Source organism: Nelumbo nucifera, chromosome 6, assembly GCF_055504915.1.
Source record: "Nelumbo nucifera cultivar China Antique chromosome 6, China Antique-T2T, whole genome shotgun sequence".
NCBI lineage: Eukaryota > Viridiplantae > Streptophyta > Magnoliopsida > Proteales > Nelumbonaceae > Nelumbo > Nelumbo nucifera.
In genome coordinates this window covers 2,717,882-2,733,832 of record NC_142654.1, presented here as the reverse complement: position 1 = coordinate 2,733,832, position 15,951 = coordinate 2,717,882, and the positions used below count along the sequence as shown (strand labels likewise).

Sequence of the window (15,951 nt, the reverse complement as noted above, 5' to 3'; positions counted from 1 at the left end):
TGTATTTATTATTCATGGAGAGATGTTCCCAATACACAATGGGATGTGACTGTAAGGTTGGTGTGAGGAGCATATCCCAATTCTTTATGCACACCCCCAAGTGATTACGCACACAATATAAGAGTTTGGATCAGGACCCAACAGCCTTTTGCAACCATGCATTGGGAACATCTCCCCTATTCTCCATGGTGAGATGTTCCTAATGTATAGTTCCAACATGGATTGATCACCATTGTTGTTGCAATCACCAACATAGTAACAGTCTTCAGGCATAACTTGCTTCACTTACCTATGATGTCTCCCTCTTGTGTCTCACTTCCCCCACTCACTATAAGGGATGGACAATAATCAAGCTTTTCATGAGCTATTCGAGCTCGGCTGGTGAAAAGCTCGATTTGGTCCGATTTAAACTAAGTTTTGAGTTGAGCTCGAGTCCAATAAAACTAGGCTTGTGAGGCTTACGAGTTTAATCGAGCTTACATATATAATAAATATAAAATTATTATACATATAAAAAATAGTATATATATAAATATATAAATAAAAATAAAAGTATTATATATAATAAAAATGCTATATATAATACTTTTTTATTTTTTTTATGTGTATAATAATAACTAGTTTTTGTAATTCTTAATTTTTATGTAAAATGAAAATATTTTTTTTATGTGTACAATTTTTATTTTTATAGGAAATTTAGCTAATAATCAAGTTTGAATTGAGTTGAGCTAAATTTGACCTCAAAAATCTCTAACTCGAATCAAGCTCGAATATCAAAATTTTATGACAAACCGAATTCGAATAACCAGATATTCAGCTTTATTCTGCTCGAATCCATCCCTACTCACCACCACAACTTTACCGAGCACCGTTATTCTAGCTAACTATTAAGAGTTGGCAATTCATCCCTCCGGCCACACCTTCACATTGATCTAATTACATCATGCCAACACATTGAATGGTTTCAACATGGTCTTGTGACTATGATTCTTGATTCTGCTAGGCAGAAAGATTGTAATAAAAGCTCCAAAAGCCAAAAATTGGATGGGTTAACCTGCTCTAGCTTTATTTAGCTAACCAGGCGGTAAAATACTTTCTGCTTTCTGAAGGATCTTAGAGGATAACTAATATCATCCCTTCATAGATTTTGCCTTTTTTCCTGCAATAATGAAAATGACTAACTCTCTAATTATTTATATTTCGATCCCTTTCCCTTGCCTTGTATCTCAAATATGAACAGTGGAGTTAATCATAAAGAACCCTTTTTGACCATTTGTTTTTACTTCCACCTCATTTCAAACGTAAGTTAAGATGGTTATGTTATGATAATGAGTCCAAATTACATATATCCCATGTATCAACAAAAGAATCCAAACTTTTAAGGTGGTGTAGAAAGTTCATAGAAAGGTGAAATTTTGGTAAGCAAATATGTTATCTCAAGCTAAGAGAATTACTTTAATCCAAAATGTACATAACTCAATCCAAGTCAGTATATTAGATGAATTATATATAATGAGGGATAATTTGGTCCTCCGAATTATATTATCATATATGGCATTTCTAAATGGTTGAACGATATCTCGATACTAAGAAAGTAGATCACCTCAACAGAGCAGCTAGTAGTATCTCGTCTAGGGCCGACCTATAGTACCTCAACTTTGTTGGCCTAAAGTACCTTAGTATGAGGAGCGACTTCCTTCGAGAACCTGTCGAGCTAATCAAGGTACAAAAAGCGACCTGCGACCTTAAACCCGTTATCGAGACCAAATTCTCTAGGGTAGCAGTACTCAACCGTTAAGACCGCCTACCCGCATCATCTGTACAAGAGTTGATCAAAACCCGTTATCGAGACCAAATTCTCTGGGGTAGCAGCACTCAACCGTTAAGACCGCCTACCTGCATCATCTGTACAAGAGTTGATCAAACGGACCTTAGCCCTCAGCGCAAATCACATACTTGATAGAGATATTCTCTCAGAACTCAACGGGAGTGGCTCCTCGGGAATTTGGACCCGTTGCAATGGGCCTCCGAGTAGGGGTGTAAATGGATCGAATTCGAATTAGATCAGACAATATCTGAATTCGAATCCGATTAAGTATTCGAATATTCGATTCGATTCGAATTCGATTAATTAATTATTTTAGATAATTAATAAATATTTTATTGATATAAAGTATATAAATTATTTATATAACTTAATTATTATATATATAAATTATATAAAATATTTTATATTATATATAAGAATTAAATAATCGGTTGAATTCGGATATTTATCAAATCGAATCAGGTCATATCCGAATTCGACCGGTTAGATATTCGAATTATCCGAATTCGATTCGATTATGTCGAATATCGAATTCGAAATCGGATTTTCGAATACCATTGACACCCCTACCTCCGAGCCCTTACACCTATATAAAGGCATTACTTTCCTGAGAGAAGGTACACACGATTCAGCTCTCGCACACTCTAATCTTCTAGCATTCTAATTCTCTATAAAACTTCCAAACTTGCTGACTTAAGCATTGGAGTGCCCACCCCAAGTAAAACAACTCAGGCAATCTAATATTGTTTCCATGCAGGTTTTCTAAGAAAACTACATAGTTCGTTGTTAATCTAGCTCGGCGTCCGAGCTACTTTCTAGCTCAACCATACTCAATTCGGCAACTGAAAGAAGCCTAACCTTTAAAAAAGGAAGAGTGGAATCAGTTAAAATGAGGCCTTATTGCCCAGGCTTTAGCCAAACATTTAGGTTCATTTTAGAAGGAGTACAATATAGAGTGCAAAACTTGTATTTTGGATTATTTTATATATTTATATTTTACGTATTTATATTTGTACTATTCTCAAACAAGGAGTATAAATATAAATATATATGAGTGTAAAACCTTATATTTCATATTATTTTGTATATATTTATATTATATATATTTGTATTTATCAAGGTTCTAAATATCAATATGCCCGATACATCGGTAGGGACGTATTGGGTAGTAAAGATACTTTTTTTTTCTTATATTTTTTTTCAAAACTGGTTCAGGGGGGCCAGTTTAAGGCTTCTCCACCCCTTGAACTGGTTAGAACTCCGATACACTCTCTGTAAGGGCATATCGAGGTTCTCCTGGTATGATATGTATCGACCGATACGGGCCAATATCGATACTTTGAACCTGCTTGGTATTTATACTATTTTAAACTGAGACTTAAGTGATAAGAAACTAAGAATTTAAGGCTGAGTTTGGAAGGAGTACAAATACAAATATGTAGAACGCAAAACCTTATATTTTGTATGTATTTACGCTGTACGTATTTGTATTTTTACTCTTTCCAGACTGAGCCTAAGGAGACAATCAATAGCATTTCCATAGAAAATTGTATGATAGAATGGAAATATGGGCCTTTTAACGATCTATGGATGCTAATATTCCACGCCAGAGTTCCACATGGAAAGAAATATATGCAACGAGCTCAAGTTAAAAATAAAAGTCAATCAATTATTGAATGAGGCATAGCCAATCTCTCACTCCATACGCATACACACAATGAAAGAGAAAGAAGAGAGCAAAGCATACAAATAATGGAGTATATGAGAGCTATGGTAACTTTTGTCTAGGTCTTCCTATAGAAAGCAACATGGGCTATTTCAAAGAAACACGAGGCAAGAGATAATTTGATGATGGAGAGTGATTGAACAAGAGAATCATATATGGAACTCACAAGCCAAAATATTGTGAAATTATATGGGAGTCTTTCAAAGGAATCCTTACCAGGTGGCAAGAGAATCTTACTATTGATAAGATTACTAGACGATAAATGCTGAAAAATGGATGGACTTTGCTAAACTTATATGCGAGGGAGCACAACAATTATGATTCCATTTGGTTCGAGGGAATAGGGATCTGGATTTGGAGTGAGGGAGCCTATTCCGATTCCATGCAACTGTTTGGTTGGATGGAACCTGAATATCGTTTTTATTCTTAATGGAATGGCAATTTCTGGCCATTCTCTCCTCCTCTCTTTTGAGAATGAAATCCCATTATAATTGATTCCAATTTTTATTTTAATTCTTATTTGAATTAACAAATAGACTATAAAAGTGGATCATTCTGATTTCGATTCAAAATTTCCAACTACAAACCAAATGGACCTTATTATCTTTTGATGAGGGCAGATTTGGCCCTCCAGTGAAATTGCGACATGTGGCACCTCGTGACAACTAGGCAAGCACCCAGGCAACAATTTACCAAGTTGGTCTCCCCCCCGGGCACCGGTCTGGCTGGCCTAGCGCGACCTGCACGCGGCCTGGCGCGGCCTATGCGCGACCTGCGCGACCTGGCCGGATCAGCTTGCCACAGGCGCCGACCTGGCAACCTAGCCCGGACACAGGCGCCGACCTGGCAATCTGGCCCGGACACAGGCGCCGACCTGACAACCTGACCCGGACACAGGCGCCGACCTGACAACCTGACCCGGACACAGGCGCCGGCCTGGCAACCTGGCCCGGACACCTACCCGCCGACTGACATAGGCGCCGACCTGGCAACCTGGCCCGGACACCGACCCGCCGATAGACACAGGCGCCGGCCTGGCAACCTGGCCCGGACACCGACCCGCCGACTGACAGGCGCCGACCTGACAACCTGGGCCAGGCGCCGACCTGGCCGCCTGGCACAATCGCCAGCCTGACAACCTCGAGGAGTTCATCATCGTACCCCGGTTCTGACGGGATATGACGTCTTACCATTTGAAGGCTTTCCACCCACCTAACCCGCGAGGGCACCACTATATAAGGACTCCGACCCCCAAAGCCAAAGGGGAAAAAAAAGTATGGTAACCCCCGCTCTCTAGCTCTCTCATTTTCTCTCCAAGCCCTCTGTAATCAGAATGCTAACTTAGGCATCGGAGAGTCCCCGCCGGGAAAATACCCCCGGGTCCTCTGATTCAGTTCCCGCAGGTCCCTCAGCTCCCGCCGTCTACAAAGGAGAGAGAATCACCTCACGCGGAGGGTAGTCGGGTTGCGCTGCACCAGGGAGCTCCACCATCCTCTGAGTTGCAGACCGCCTAGGAGCAAGTCAAGTGACGAGTTCGCCATCAGGCAGTTCGTCACCAGGCAGTTCGCCATCAGGCAGTTCGCCATCAGGCAGTTCGTCACCAGGCAGTTCGCCATCAGGCAGTTCGCCATCAGGCAGTTCGCCACCAGGCAGTTCGCCATCAGGCAGTTCGCCACCAGGGAGCACTGCCGGGCAGTTCGCCATCAGGCAGTTTGCCATCAGGCAGTTCGTCACCAGGCAGTTCGCCATCAGGCAGTTCGCCACCAAGGAGCACTGCCGGGCAGTTCGCCACCAGGGAGCACTACCGGGCAGTTCGCCACCGGGCAGTTCGCCACCAGGCAGTTCGCCACCAGGGAGCATCACCAGGCAGTTCGTCACCAAGTAGTTCTCCCCCAGGGAGTTCGCCACCAAGTAGCTCATCACCGAGGCACGTCACCACCAAGTCAAACACGAGGTACTTAGCCAAAAAAATTTATACATCACAAAAAATGGTACGTGACCAAAAACGGTTACATCATCTTTCAATGATTTAAACAAAATCCAACAAGAGTTGAGCAATAGACTTTTCAACACTTGCATCCAATTACTCCAAGAATGAGTCAAACTGACGCAACAAGCATGATTTATGAAAAGCAACCCATCTATGACCGAAAACAACTGCTTTACAATTTATAATATATTGATGGTTGTTTTTGTCAATCAAAATGAAGCAGCTGTTGGTTTTGCTACATTTTGGCTAACTAATTCCTTTGTTGCAGGCAGCGGTGGGAGCTAGTATCCTGCCAGGCTGTACACATTGTATGGTGGACACACTCATCCATATGATGAGCTCATGTTTTTGGGATTGACAGATCGAGTTTTGGGTTTAATTTATATGGACTCCCTGAGTGTGGTGAGGACGATAAACACTATTAAGAATCAACTCAAATGGAATGAAAAGGCTCTGTACGAAGAAAGAAGTTTTTTATCTTTTGAAAGTTTTTATTGTATATTGTCATGTTCTATATTATAACCCAAGATTGAAATAAACTACACAGCTCATACTTATGACAAGTAGAGCGAGATTAACCAGCCCATATAGTTGCGATTCTTTTCTTTTCGGATGAGGAGGAGGAAAAGGAGAGGCAATTTGAAGGAGAATTCTCAGCAAACAGGATGGAAATCGTTGCCTGAAGGTTGGAAGACGGAAGAAAGCGGTTTGTCCGACTAGAAGCTAGCCCGGTTATGAGTTATGACTTGTGAGTTTGTCCAATTTCCAATCGCTTTGTGACTGGGTTTGTTTGTAAACTGTAAGGAACTGTTCCCCGTTTGGTTACGTCTGACATATTTTGCATAATTACAACTCTGTCTCTGTCTCTGGTGATAAACACCTCTTGCGCTATAACTGGGATAGAGGGGGGTTTGTTCCCAAGGCAAAGGCATCCATCCATTAATGGATCGAGTCTGAATACTCTGGACTGGGTAGATTGGTTGAATTTCAACGTAACCGCTCAATTCCCAAACCTATCGCCCGTATCCACGTATAAAAACATTTGTTCCACAGTTCCAGTAATCAAGTTTTCTTTTTCCTTCTCTCTTATCTCTGTAACTGTGCGTGTCTGTCTGTCGTCTGTGAACTGTGACCATCTCTCCCCTCCTTTTTCCCAACCCAAAGGCCAAAGCTGCTGGTTCCGCTGAACTGCTGATGGAAGGAAGTCAGGAATAGGATTTAAATAAAAAGGAAAAATAATTATTAAAAAATAAAGAAAGAAAGAAAAAGAGAAAGTTTCAGGAGAAAATTTTGCGAAAAACCCGAAGGCGTCGTATCTCTCTCTATCTCTCGTGTATATTCTCATGGACGCATGGGGACGATCATAGCTCGATAGCCATAGGTCGGCCCTGTGCCTTGGAATCTGAAGATTCCATATTTCTGAACCGTACTTTGCCAACAGAGTTGCAAAGATCGAGGGATAAAAAATTCATTAGATTTTATGAGTTCACATCAGCCCCTCACAAAGGGCCCACAACACATCTCAACCCTCTATTGAAAACATCTCCCCATGATAAAAATAAAAAATGATGAGATATCATCGAAAGATGTTCTCAATATACGGCTGGGATGTGTTATAGGACGTTGCGGGGCGCCCCTTTGTGGGGCTGTCTGACATACTATTTTCTTTATTTTTACACCCTTTTTACTTCGATCTTCTATTAAATAAAATGAAAAAGCTTTCTAATACACTTGGCATGCATGCAGAGAATGGGGCCCAACCGGTCCCAAATAATGAGACGGGATGATCCTGACCATCTCATTTATGTATACACGGACAAAGGTGTATTTGTCTGTTGCATTAGATGAGATGATTGAATTGAATCATAGAGAGAGAGATGAGAGAGGTTCATACTTCATAGTGTTCATTCTGCGCTGGAGTCTGGACCGGGATCCGGACTCTGGACTCTGGAGTATGGACTGGAACTGGAGAGCACTGCCGCTAGGCCCGCTACCATGGTCCTAAACCAAAGAGAGGTAAGTACGCTCCATAAAACGTGTCCATATTTCATAGACCTACTCACATCGTCTATAGAAGTCCGTTACAATAGAAAGAGAGAGGAGCGGTAGGGATCAGGGATCAATTTTGTATTGCGTGATACACAAAATCCTTTCTTCACATTACATCACACAATACGCTAGAGAATTTGTTTCTTTCTACGCTCCCAGTGCCAGTGTAACTTCATTATGGATTTTGCCATTTTGGAACGACTGATTAAGGAATTAAACGGTGGAAAAAGATTTAACACATGGGGACCCGGCCAGCACAGTCCGAATTCTTCTCCACTCGAACCGCCCGTTTTGCATAGACCTAATACTCAATTGCCCATGGTCAATATCCATGGCTTCCATCCAATTCTTGGTCCGAACCGAGTTAGGTTTGGTTAGGCCTAGCTCGCTTTTAGTGATCAAATAATAAAAAACCAAAACCAATGTACATGCATTTTAGTATCGAATTGATTGGTTTCCAGAACTTCCCCTTTAAACTTTCAAAGTTTCTTTCTTTTATTTTCTGTCAATCCAAACATAGCCAAATGTAAAAAAAAAAAAAAGCCCGACTAAACCCAAGTTGAAAAAAATCCAAATCACGTTGGGACTGTTCGGATCCGGATGACCCGGCTAACGTAACCTCCATGAAATGAGCTCTATGACTATTGTGTTAGTGTTAAATATAACAGTTAACAGATTTGAAGCACGCAGATGGTCCGTGGCCGGAGAGGGAGCGACCTAGTGAATCCTAGTCCTTGGGTGGGTGGCCATGGTGGCTAGTTGCTTGCCAGTTGCCACTGACCACTCGATCTACTGTTGTCACAGCCACCTCACATCATTATACCATTGTTATGGTATATAAGTTGGTATTTTCGTAATATTTTCAGAAACCAGGTGCATTAATACGTATTTGCTCAATAAAATAGGTCGGCCAAGGGCAAAACAAGAAGTTGAGGGGCGGAGGGTCCTACACTCCTACTCCCTTATTTATTTTTGTGTTGCTTGGTCTCGGTTGAATTTTCGTCACTCGGTCACTCCTTTTTGCTACCCTGTTGGGGAAAAAAAATAGAAAAAGGAAAAAGAAAACAAACATGAGATTGGGAGGAGGAACGCAGTCCTAGGCCCCGCTACAAGAAGGTTGAGAAAGCGAGACGAGAATCCAATTTTTACAACATACTCGCTTGCAGGCTTAAAATATTCAGGTTTTTATGGTGACGACGATGGGTTATCTGGGCTTTTTTTAGTTTTTCGGTTTCTGTTCTTAACTTACTTGAAGAAAGAGAACTCAGCTTTGAAGTTTGAGCTAAAATCCCAAACCCCGTGAGAGATAGATATTTGGGTTTCTGTGATTTCTTTTTTTATTTTGAGTAGAATATGAGTAACTGGTTGGGTTTTTCTCTGACGCCACACCTGAGCATCGATGAAGGCTTTGGAGAAGGAGAGGGAGGATTCTCCTCTCATCTGTCGGTCATGCCTTTGCGTTCTGATGGCTCTCTTTGTGTTATGGATCCCTTCAGGCGGTCTCATGGAGGAGGTACTCATGATGAACTAGAAGTCTTCCTTCTCTAATCTCTCTCTCTCTTTTCCTTCTAGCTTTCTTTTCGGGCTTTTTTGGTTTTCCGTCGGTCCTCACCATTTCTCTTCACTGGGATGTTTTCAGTGGTGGGAACTCACCATTTCTCTTTACTGGGATGTTTTCAGTGGTGGGAAATCTATAGTTTCAGAATAAGTATTTTATTTATTCATGCAATTATTATTTTCCTTTCTTCTTATCCTTATTTTTTATTACTTTATCTCTGGTATGAAACTGTAAGTCTGTAACCCACCCCCCCTCTCTCTCTAGTCGATTCTCCACTGTTCGATGACACGGAGAATTTAAATACATTGCTGTATGTCTCTGGGACAGTTTTACAGTCCAAGATGTCCGGAAGAAGTTTTCACATTTATAGATGTGTTATAGATGTTTTATTTCTTGTGTTTCTTAACGAGCTATACAAACAAGCTCTTTTATCCCATGTGTTATAGATGTTTGAATCTACTGTTCTTTTTCTGCTTTCATGCACCATTTTCTATGAGATGTTTCCATCTAACCTCTTCTACCATGGGTTGATTCTAGACTGGAGGTACGAGAGCACCATGGCTACGGCAACTAATCCAGAGAGAGAAGGACCCAAGCTCGAAGATTTCTTGGGTGGTTACTCCAATTCTTCTCAGGATAACAACAATGTATACTACCAAAGCCAGCAACAATCTTTCCACCAAAGAGGTCAAAATCCCGATAGTGGATGTGGAATCAACGTGAACGTACCTCCAACATTCAACAATAACGGAGAGAGAGAAAGAGAAGAAAATCCTACGGACCAGTCTTCGTTAATCCAATCTTTCCATTATAACGAGAACCCACATGCCATTCTCCCAACTGTACATCTTCAAGCCACTAACCCCAACCCTAACCCCGGTAACAGTCTGTACCACGTTCCTCTTGATAGTGCAACATCAATTTCTGGGTTCAAGTCGTGGTTGCGCCAGACACCGTTTTCAGGTGAGAAATCTTCTGCGGAAGCGAACTGTAACTTCCAGTCGCTCTCGCTCTCTATGAACCCGGGCTCTCAGACTGGAGTCCCTGGACTTGCGTCGTCACCGGGGTCTGACAACCGAAAACGGCAGGTTGGGAAAGCTGTTAACCGAGAGCCAGTGCCGCGTAAGTCAATCGATACATTTGGACAACGAACATCTCAATACCGTGGTGTTACGAGGTGGGTTTTATCCTTGCAGTTTCGGTCTCGATGAGTTTTGTTGTGATCAAATTGTTCTTCTTTATATGAATCCTTCAGGAAGTGCCAAGATTTCTAAACTCTAAATTATTATACATACTTTCTCGTTTCTATGAAATAATAGGCATCGATGGACTGGAAGATATGAAGCCCATTTGTGGGATAACAGTTGCAGAAAGGAAGGACAAACAAGGAAAGGAAGACAAGGTGGGAGAAACTTAGAATCTATCTGTGTTTTCTTCTTTTATGCTATCTTTTGATAAATAGGCAGCTTTGTTTTCCTGAAAGAATACACTTGACTATACACTAACAGCTCTTTTTCGATTTCTGGGACGGTCTTTTTCTCTTGTCTCCGCATATGCGCTCGACCAGTTTATCTCGGTAAGAAGAGCTTCCATTTCCTTGTTTATTCTTTCCTTCATTTTATTTCTTGCATTTTTTATTTTACATATGTAATTCTTTTTTGTGTGCATCTTTCTACACCAATACAAGGAATACCTTGGGCGGTGTGCATTGGATATTTAATGATTTTTGTTTTTTTTTCTTTTTTAATTTTATTTTCATATTAGGTGGGTATGACAAGGAAGAGAAGGCAGCTAGAGCTTATGATTTAGCTGCTTTGAAGTACTGGGGTCCTACAACTCATATTAATTTTCCGGTAAGGCCTTCTGTTGCATTTTAATTTTTCTTCCTCATATTCTTTCTTCATTCTGAAAAATGAAGTCACAACTCCGAGTTCATGACTGGTTTATACCACTTTGTTAATTCCTCATTTTAATACTCAGCTGAGTACCTACGAGAAGGAACTTGAAGAGATGAAAAACATGACCAGGCAGGAATTTGTCGCCCACTTAAGGAGGTCTCTCTCTCTCTCTCTCAACAGGGAATTCAAATTCTCGAGATTTCATCCCTACATTTCTTTGTATAGAAAAAAAAAATCGGGACAATGCCTAAATAATTTATTTGAATTATTTGTTCTTGTATTCTCAGGAAAAGCAGTGGTTTCTCAAGAGGGGCCTCTGTATACAGAGGAGTAACGAGGTTGTGGCAGAGAAACTTTATTGCTAAAGTCTATTATTTATTTCTTCGCAGCTTTTCTTTATCGTCTACAATAATATACAGACAATGTGTACACATACATTATATATGCCCATAACTTGTTGGTGTACCCCAACATCAATAATGTGTATTTATTTACTTATTTATAAACACGAGTTTAAACCACCCATAGAGGGTGTTTATTTTCTTCTTTTCTCTCAAGCTGGTTTCTATACTCCTGACAGGCATCATCAACATGGAAGGTGGCAAGCTCGGATAGGAAGGGTTGCAGGGAATAAGGACTTGTACCTTGGAACATTCAGTGAGTCTCAGCTATCTCCTTTTTTATTTCTCTGATGTTATTTCCTTGATATTTAACTCATGGGGAATTAATTGACAACGTTATTGCATAATTAAAAAGTACATGTATTTCGAGTAAAGACATATATTAGATTTGGAATGTTGTATTATAACATGGAAAAATATGGTTGCTTTTGTTTGTAAATATTATGTATAATTTTAATAGGTTAGATTAAACTTACATGGAAGAAAACTTGTCATTCTTATTATAGCAAGATAGTGAGTGTATGTATAGCTTTTTTATGTTTCACCTTGAATTTTATTTTTCATTCTTGATACCATCTTTTTCCCTCTTCATTCTTATGACCTCTCAAAGGAGGCCTTTGCCATTTATTTATTTATTTGTAGGCAGAGGAATCTTGTCATCTGAAAATGAATTGTATATTGATCTGTCTCGTGTTTTTACTGAAACGAGCGACGAGCTGCTCATCATCTTTAGTGTTGCCTGTCTGGACATTCTACTGCACTGAATTGTTGGGGGAAATGTTTAAATTGATGGATTGCTAGTCAGTTTGACCTCTCTGATTTCCTTTTTATTTGAAGCGCACTAAACATATTTGCATTTCTGACTACAGTATCAGAGGCACTAACATGAATCGGAGTTTCTTGCGGTTAGGTTGATGTTTACTTGTCACCATCAATAATCCTATTATGATTTTTACAGGCACTCAAGAAGAAGCAGCTGAGGCGTATGATATCGCAGCAATCAAGTTCCGAGGGACAAGTGCAGTAACCAACTTCGACATTAGCAAGTATGATGTGAAGCGCATCTGTTCCAGCACCACTCTCATCACCAGTGATCTCGCAAAGCGCTCCCCAAACCCAAAAGATTCAGCTCCTATTATCCCTGATGATCAGAATTCGTCTGTATCCTCGGCTCCTCCTCAACCCCCTCTTGCAATAACAAATGGTGGGCCCTCTGATGAATTGGCTGATATGGTGTGGACCAACGGTGATGAACAGCAACATCAACAGAATCTAAACGCCAACGAGAGTGCCTCGTTGATACCATCTATGAGCAATCCGAATTCTTCTAACCCACAAAGCCCAAAACATACACTTGCATCACATAGCGACTTCGCAGTGGCCGGCGGAGATTTCTCACAGACACTCTTCTCGCTGCACACACCCAAGTACGAGAATGGCGCCACCAATAGCGGCGAGCACAGTACGAGCAATGGTGGAAGCGACAACGTCAACTGGATGGTGGCGGGGCGGTCTGGGAGTCTGCCTGTGGTTCACCAGCTTCCAATGTTCGCATTGTGGAACGAGTAAAATGATTGAAGCACAACCAGATCATCAGCTAAAAGGTTTCATCTTATATAGGGATATGATTCATACAACGAAAGGAAGAAAAAGAAGAGCTCTGAAGATTTTAGGAAGACATGGTTGGGTACTAACACAAAAATTTTCAATGTTCCCCTGTGTACATGAACTCTAGTTGAACGCTTTTTTGCAATTACTAGCCATTGACAGCAGGAAATCAAAAATGAAAAAGCAAATTAAAGAAAGGATGCAATAATGTTTATCATGTGTTTTTAAATTTTATTGTGGGCAACGATTTGGTAGGCCGCCTGTCAAGTGTCAAATTCCATCGAGGTCTATTGCCTCCGTTTTGACACATCAATTTGACAGGTGGACAATCTCTCCCCAACCCCAGCATCATCTTTCAAAAATTGCCACGCTGTACAGAAGAGTAATCTCCACTATTTGAACTGTGAAGGCCAGAAGGCCAGGGTACTATTCCATCTAATCAACGGTTGAGTTGGACCTTGTCCTTCTTTCAAAAGGCTGAATTTGGTCTAGTTGTCCCGAGTGGTCTATTAGGTGACTTGAGCCTTCACCGGCAAGTGGGCGGGGGCAAAGCCGAGCGACCCTGTGGTACAAAATTGGGGTCCACGGGTGGACTCACATAAGTTATCAGCCTGCAGATCGTCTGAATCTCGTCATTCAGATGAACTGATTTCGAGCCGTTTGATTTGATAAAGGCTCAAGAGGAACATATCTCTACTTGATAAAAAATAATAATAAAAGAAAAAAAAAAAAAAAAAAAGAATGGAAAGCGGGACAAAGACAAGGTGCAATGCATGCGACAGTAAGCGTGTCGTGAAAAGTAAGAACGCAGGATGAGGAGCGAGTTTTGCTCAAGTGCCATGCACGAGTCTTGTCTCTTGGTTCGCTTATCCTGTGCCCGATGCCCCCCCGCTGCCATCCTCGCGGCGCCAACGAAAAAGTCAAATATCTAAGGTACCTTTGACTCCGCTTTTTTTTCATTCATTCTCAAATCTCCAAACACAGAGAGAGAAAGATCCCCTTTTATCCTTTTATTTTTGTGGTTTTTTTAAACTTTCTGTTGTTTGTCGTTTAGCGGAAGAGATAGGCGCCTTAAATTGCGTGCCCTCTTTGAGCTCCTTTCCTTTGCTGCGTGTTTATATTTTCTGAAATAAAAAAGAGAAATAATAAATACTGATACATTTAATTATAGATTTTTTAAGCAACTTTTTATTTTGTTTGAATGACGTATGCAAAAGTGAATCTTTTTTCTTATTATTACTAATAATTCATTTTGGGATGAAGATTGGCCATGGCTCATGGGTGGGACAATCACAGATTTTAAAGGAGAGAGAGAGATAGATAGATTCGGAGGTGATGGAGCTGCTGATGGTGACGGTAATGGTGGAAGGGATTGCTCGATAAACCACCTACTAAACCTGGTCTGGTGGGAGCAGAGTCTAAACGCAGTCTACAGTTGAAAGAAAAAAAGAAAAAAGAAATCTACAGGACAAGATACTTGGTGCAGCGACATTTCCCTATCAAACCCTCTAGTGTCCTTTGCACATGTAGCTGTAGCCTGTCTGCCGGCCTGCCAGACGCTCTGCCATGCAACCTTACCCCGCATCTCCCCCTTGGCCCCTTGGCCCCTTGGCCCTTCCCCTACAGCACAGCCTACACTGCTCAACTCGCCCGTCGCCCCCACCCTGCCTTGGTAGGGTTTTTATTAGGCTTTCAGTTGTAGGTATGCATGCATGCACCACTGCTGCACTATACTGTACATGCATTGGGTCGTTGGGCCCGATGGAGCCATTGGCTGATGGTAGTTCTTAGCTGGACCCTTGCATGACTGCCACGTACCTTGTGGATTATCCCTGCTCCGAACAGATCTTCCATTTCTTACTTATAACTTTCAGGCCAGCTAAGCTTTTTATATTATATAATATATATGGTGTTGGTGTGTACCATTTCAATACACCGTGGATGTGGGCCCAGTAAGAATCTAGACAACCCTCATCCGTCCCCCGAGTCCCCGACCCACTTTTCTTTTTTCTTTTGCCCCTTGTACGATAGCGATAACTCTTTATTAAGCGTAGAATAGTTGACCGCACCTTATCTACTAACAACTACAACTAGTTTAAAAATTTTGGGTATTAGGGAGACAAGCGTCTTCAATTGGAGGCATCGTGGAAGACAATAACACCCCTCCTCACTTGGTCACTTACTGTTCCTATATCTTTTAGATATTGAAGCATATATGTATCACTGTAACAGGCGTTTCAAACAGTGTACGTCTTTTGATCTTGTGGTCTAGAGTTTGTGTTCAACTGCACCTAAAAAAGATCCTTCAGATAGATCGATCGTATCTGTGGGGCCAGCGTCCAGACTCCAGACTCCATCCCAACACAAAAGGTGTACTATACATGTCCTCTCCTCTGTCTTCATGCATGAAGCAGGCACCAATTTCAAGGCACACAAGTTACTATCTTGCACATATATAAATATGATATATACATTCTTCGTAAACATCTTTTGCTTTGTTATTTTATATAAATATTTGTTTTCTATTTGATTTTTTATTTATGTCATAAACCCATGAAAGGGAGAGGAGTGAGGGCCCAAAGCCATGACCCATCATTTCATTTATTCCATCTCCCTGTCTCTCCAATTCCAACAACATACCACGCATCCCCTCTCTTTCCACAGTCTACCCTTTTGTTGCACCTAAATGCAACCTTCCCAGTGTCACTCATTTCCCTTCCGTTGTTGCCTTAGAGGGAAAGACAACCACATATCCACCCAGCTTTGACCTCTCTCTCCTCCTTGGAAGCACTAATTTCTTTATTTCTCTCTTTCTTTTCCCACTCAACATCATTTTCATGGTTTTTGTGATTTTTCTCTTTTGTGGAGGGAGGGAGGAAGGGAGGGCGCTTTG

At 41.2% G+C, this 15,951-nt stretch overlaps 1 protein-coding gene across 1 annotated transcript; it reads left to right on the top strand.

Moving 5' to 3' along the window:
• Positions 1-8,520: 8,520 nt before the first annotated feature.
• LOC104609334 (AP2-like ethylene-responsive transcription factor AIL1) lies at positions 8,521-13,255 on the top strand. Its single transcript, XM_010275622.2, has 9 exons — positions 8,521-9,106; positions 9,689-10,328; positions 10,471-10,553; positions 10,719-10,727; positions 10,916-11,004; positions 11,132-11,205; positions 11,337-11,387; positions 11,630-11,706; positions 12,409-13,255. Exons 1-9 carry the CDS (start codon positions 8,947-8,949, stop codon positions 13,017-13,019), a joined length of 1,794 nt encoding a protein of 597 aa, XP_010273924.1. The 5' UTR covers positions 8,521-8,946; the 3' UTR covers positions 13,020-13,255.
• Positions 13,256-15,951: the final 2,696 nt, after the last annotated feature.

Excerpts from the sequence above, each read along its gene's own strand:
- LOC104609334 (XM_010275622.2), top strand. The coding sequence starts at position 8,947 with ATGAGTAACTGGTTGGGTTTTTCTCTGACGCCACACCTGAGCATCGAT. Across the intron at positions 10,329-10,470 it reads CAATACCGTGGTGTTACGAG|GCATCGATGGACTGGAAGAT; the intron begins GTGGGTTTTATC and ends ATGAAATAATAG. Across the intron at positions 11,707-12,408 it reads CTTGTACCTTGGAACATTCA|GCACTCAAGAAGAAGCAGCT; the intron begins GTGAGTCTCAGC and ends TGATTTTTACAG.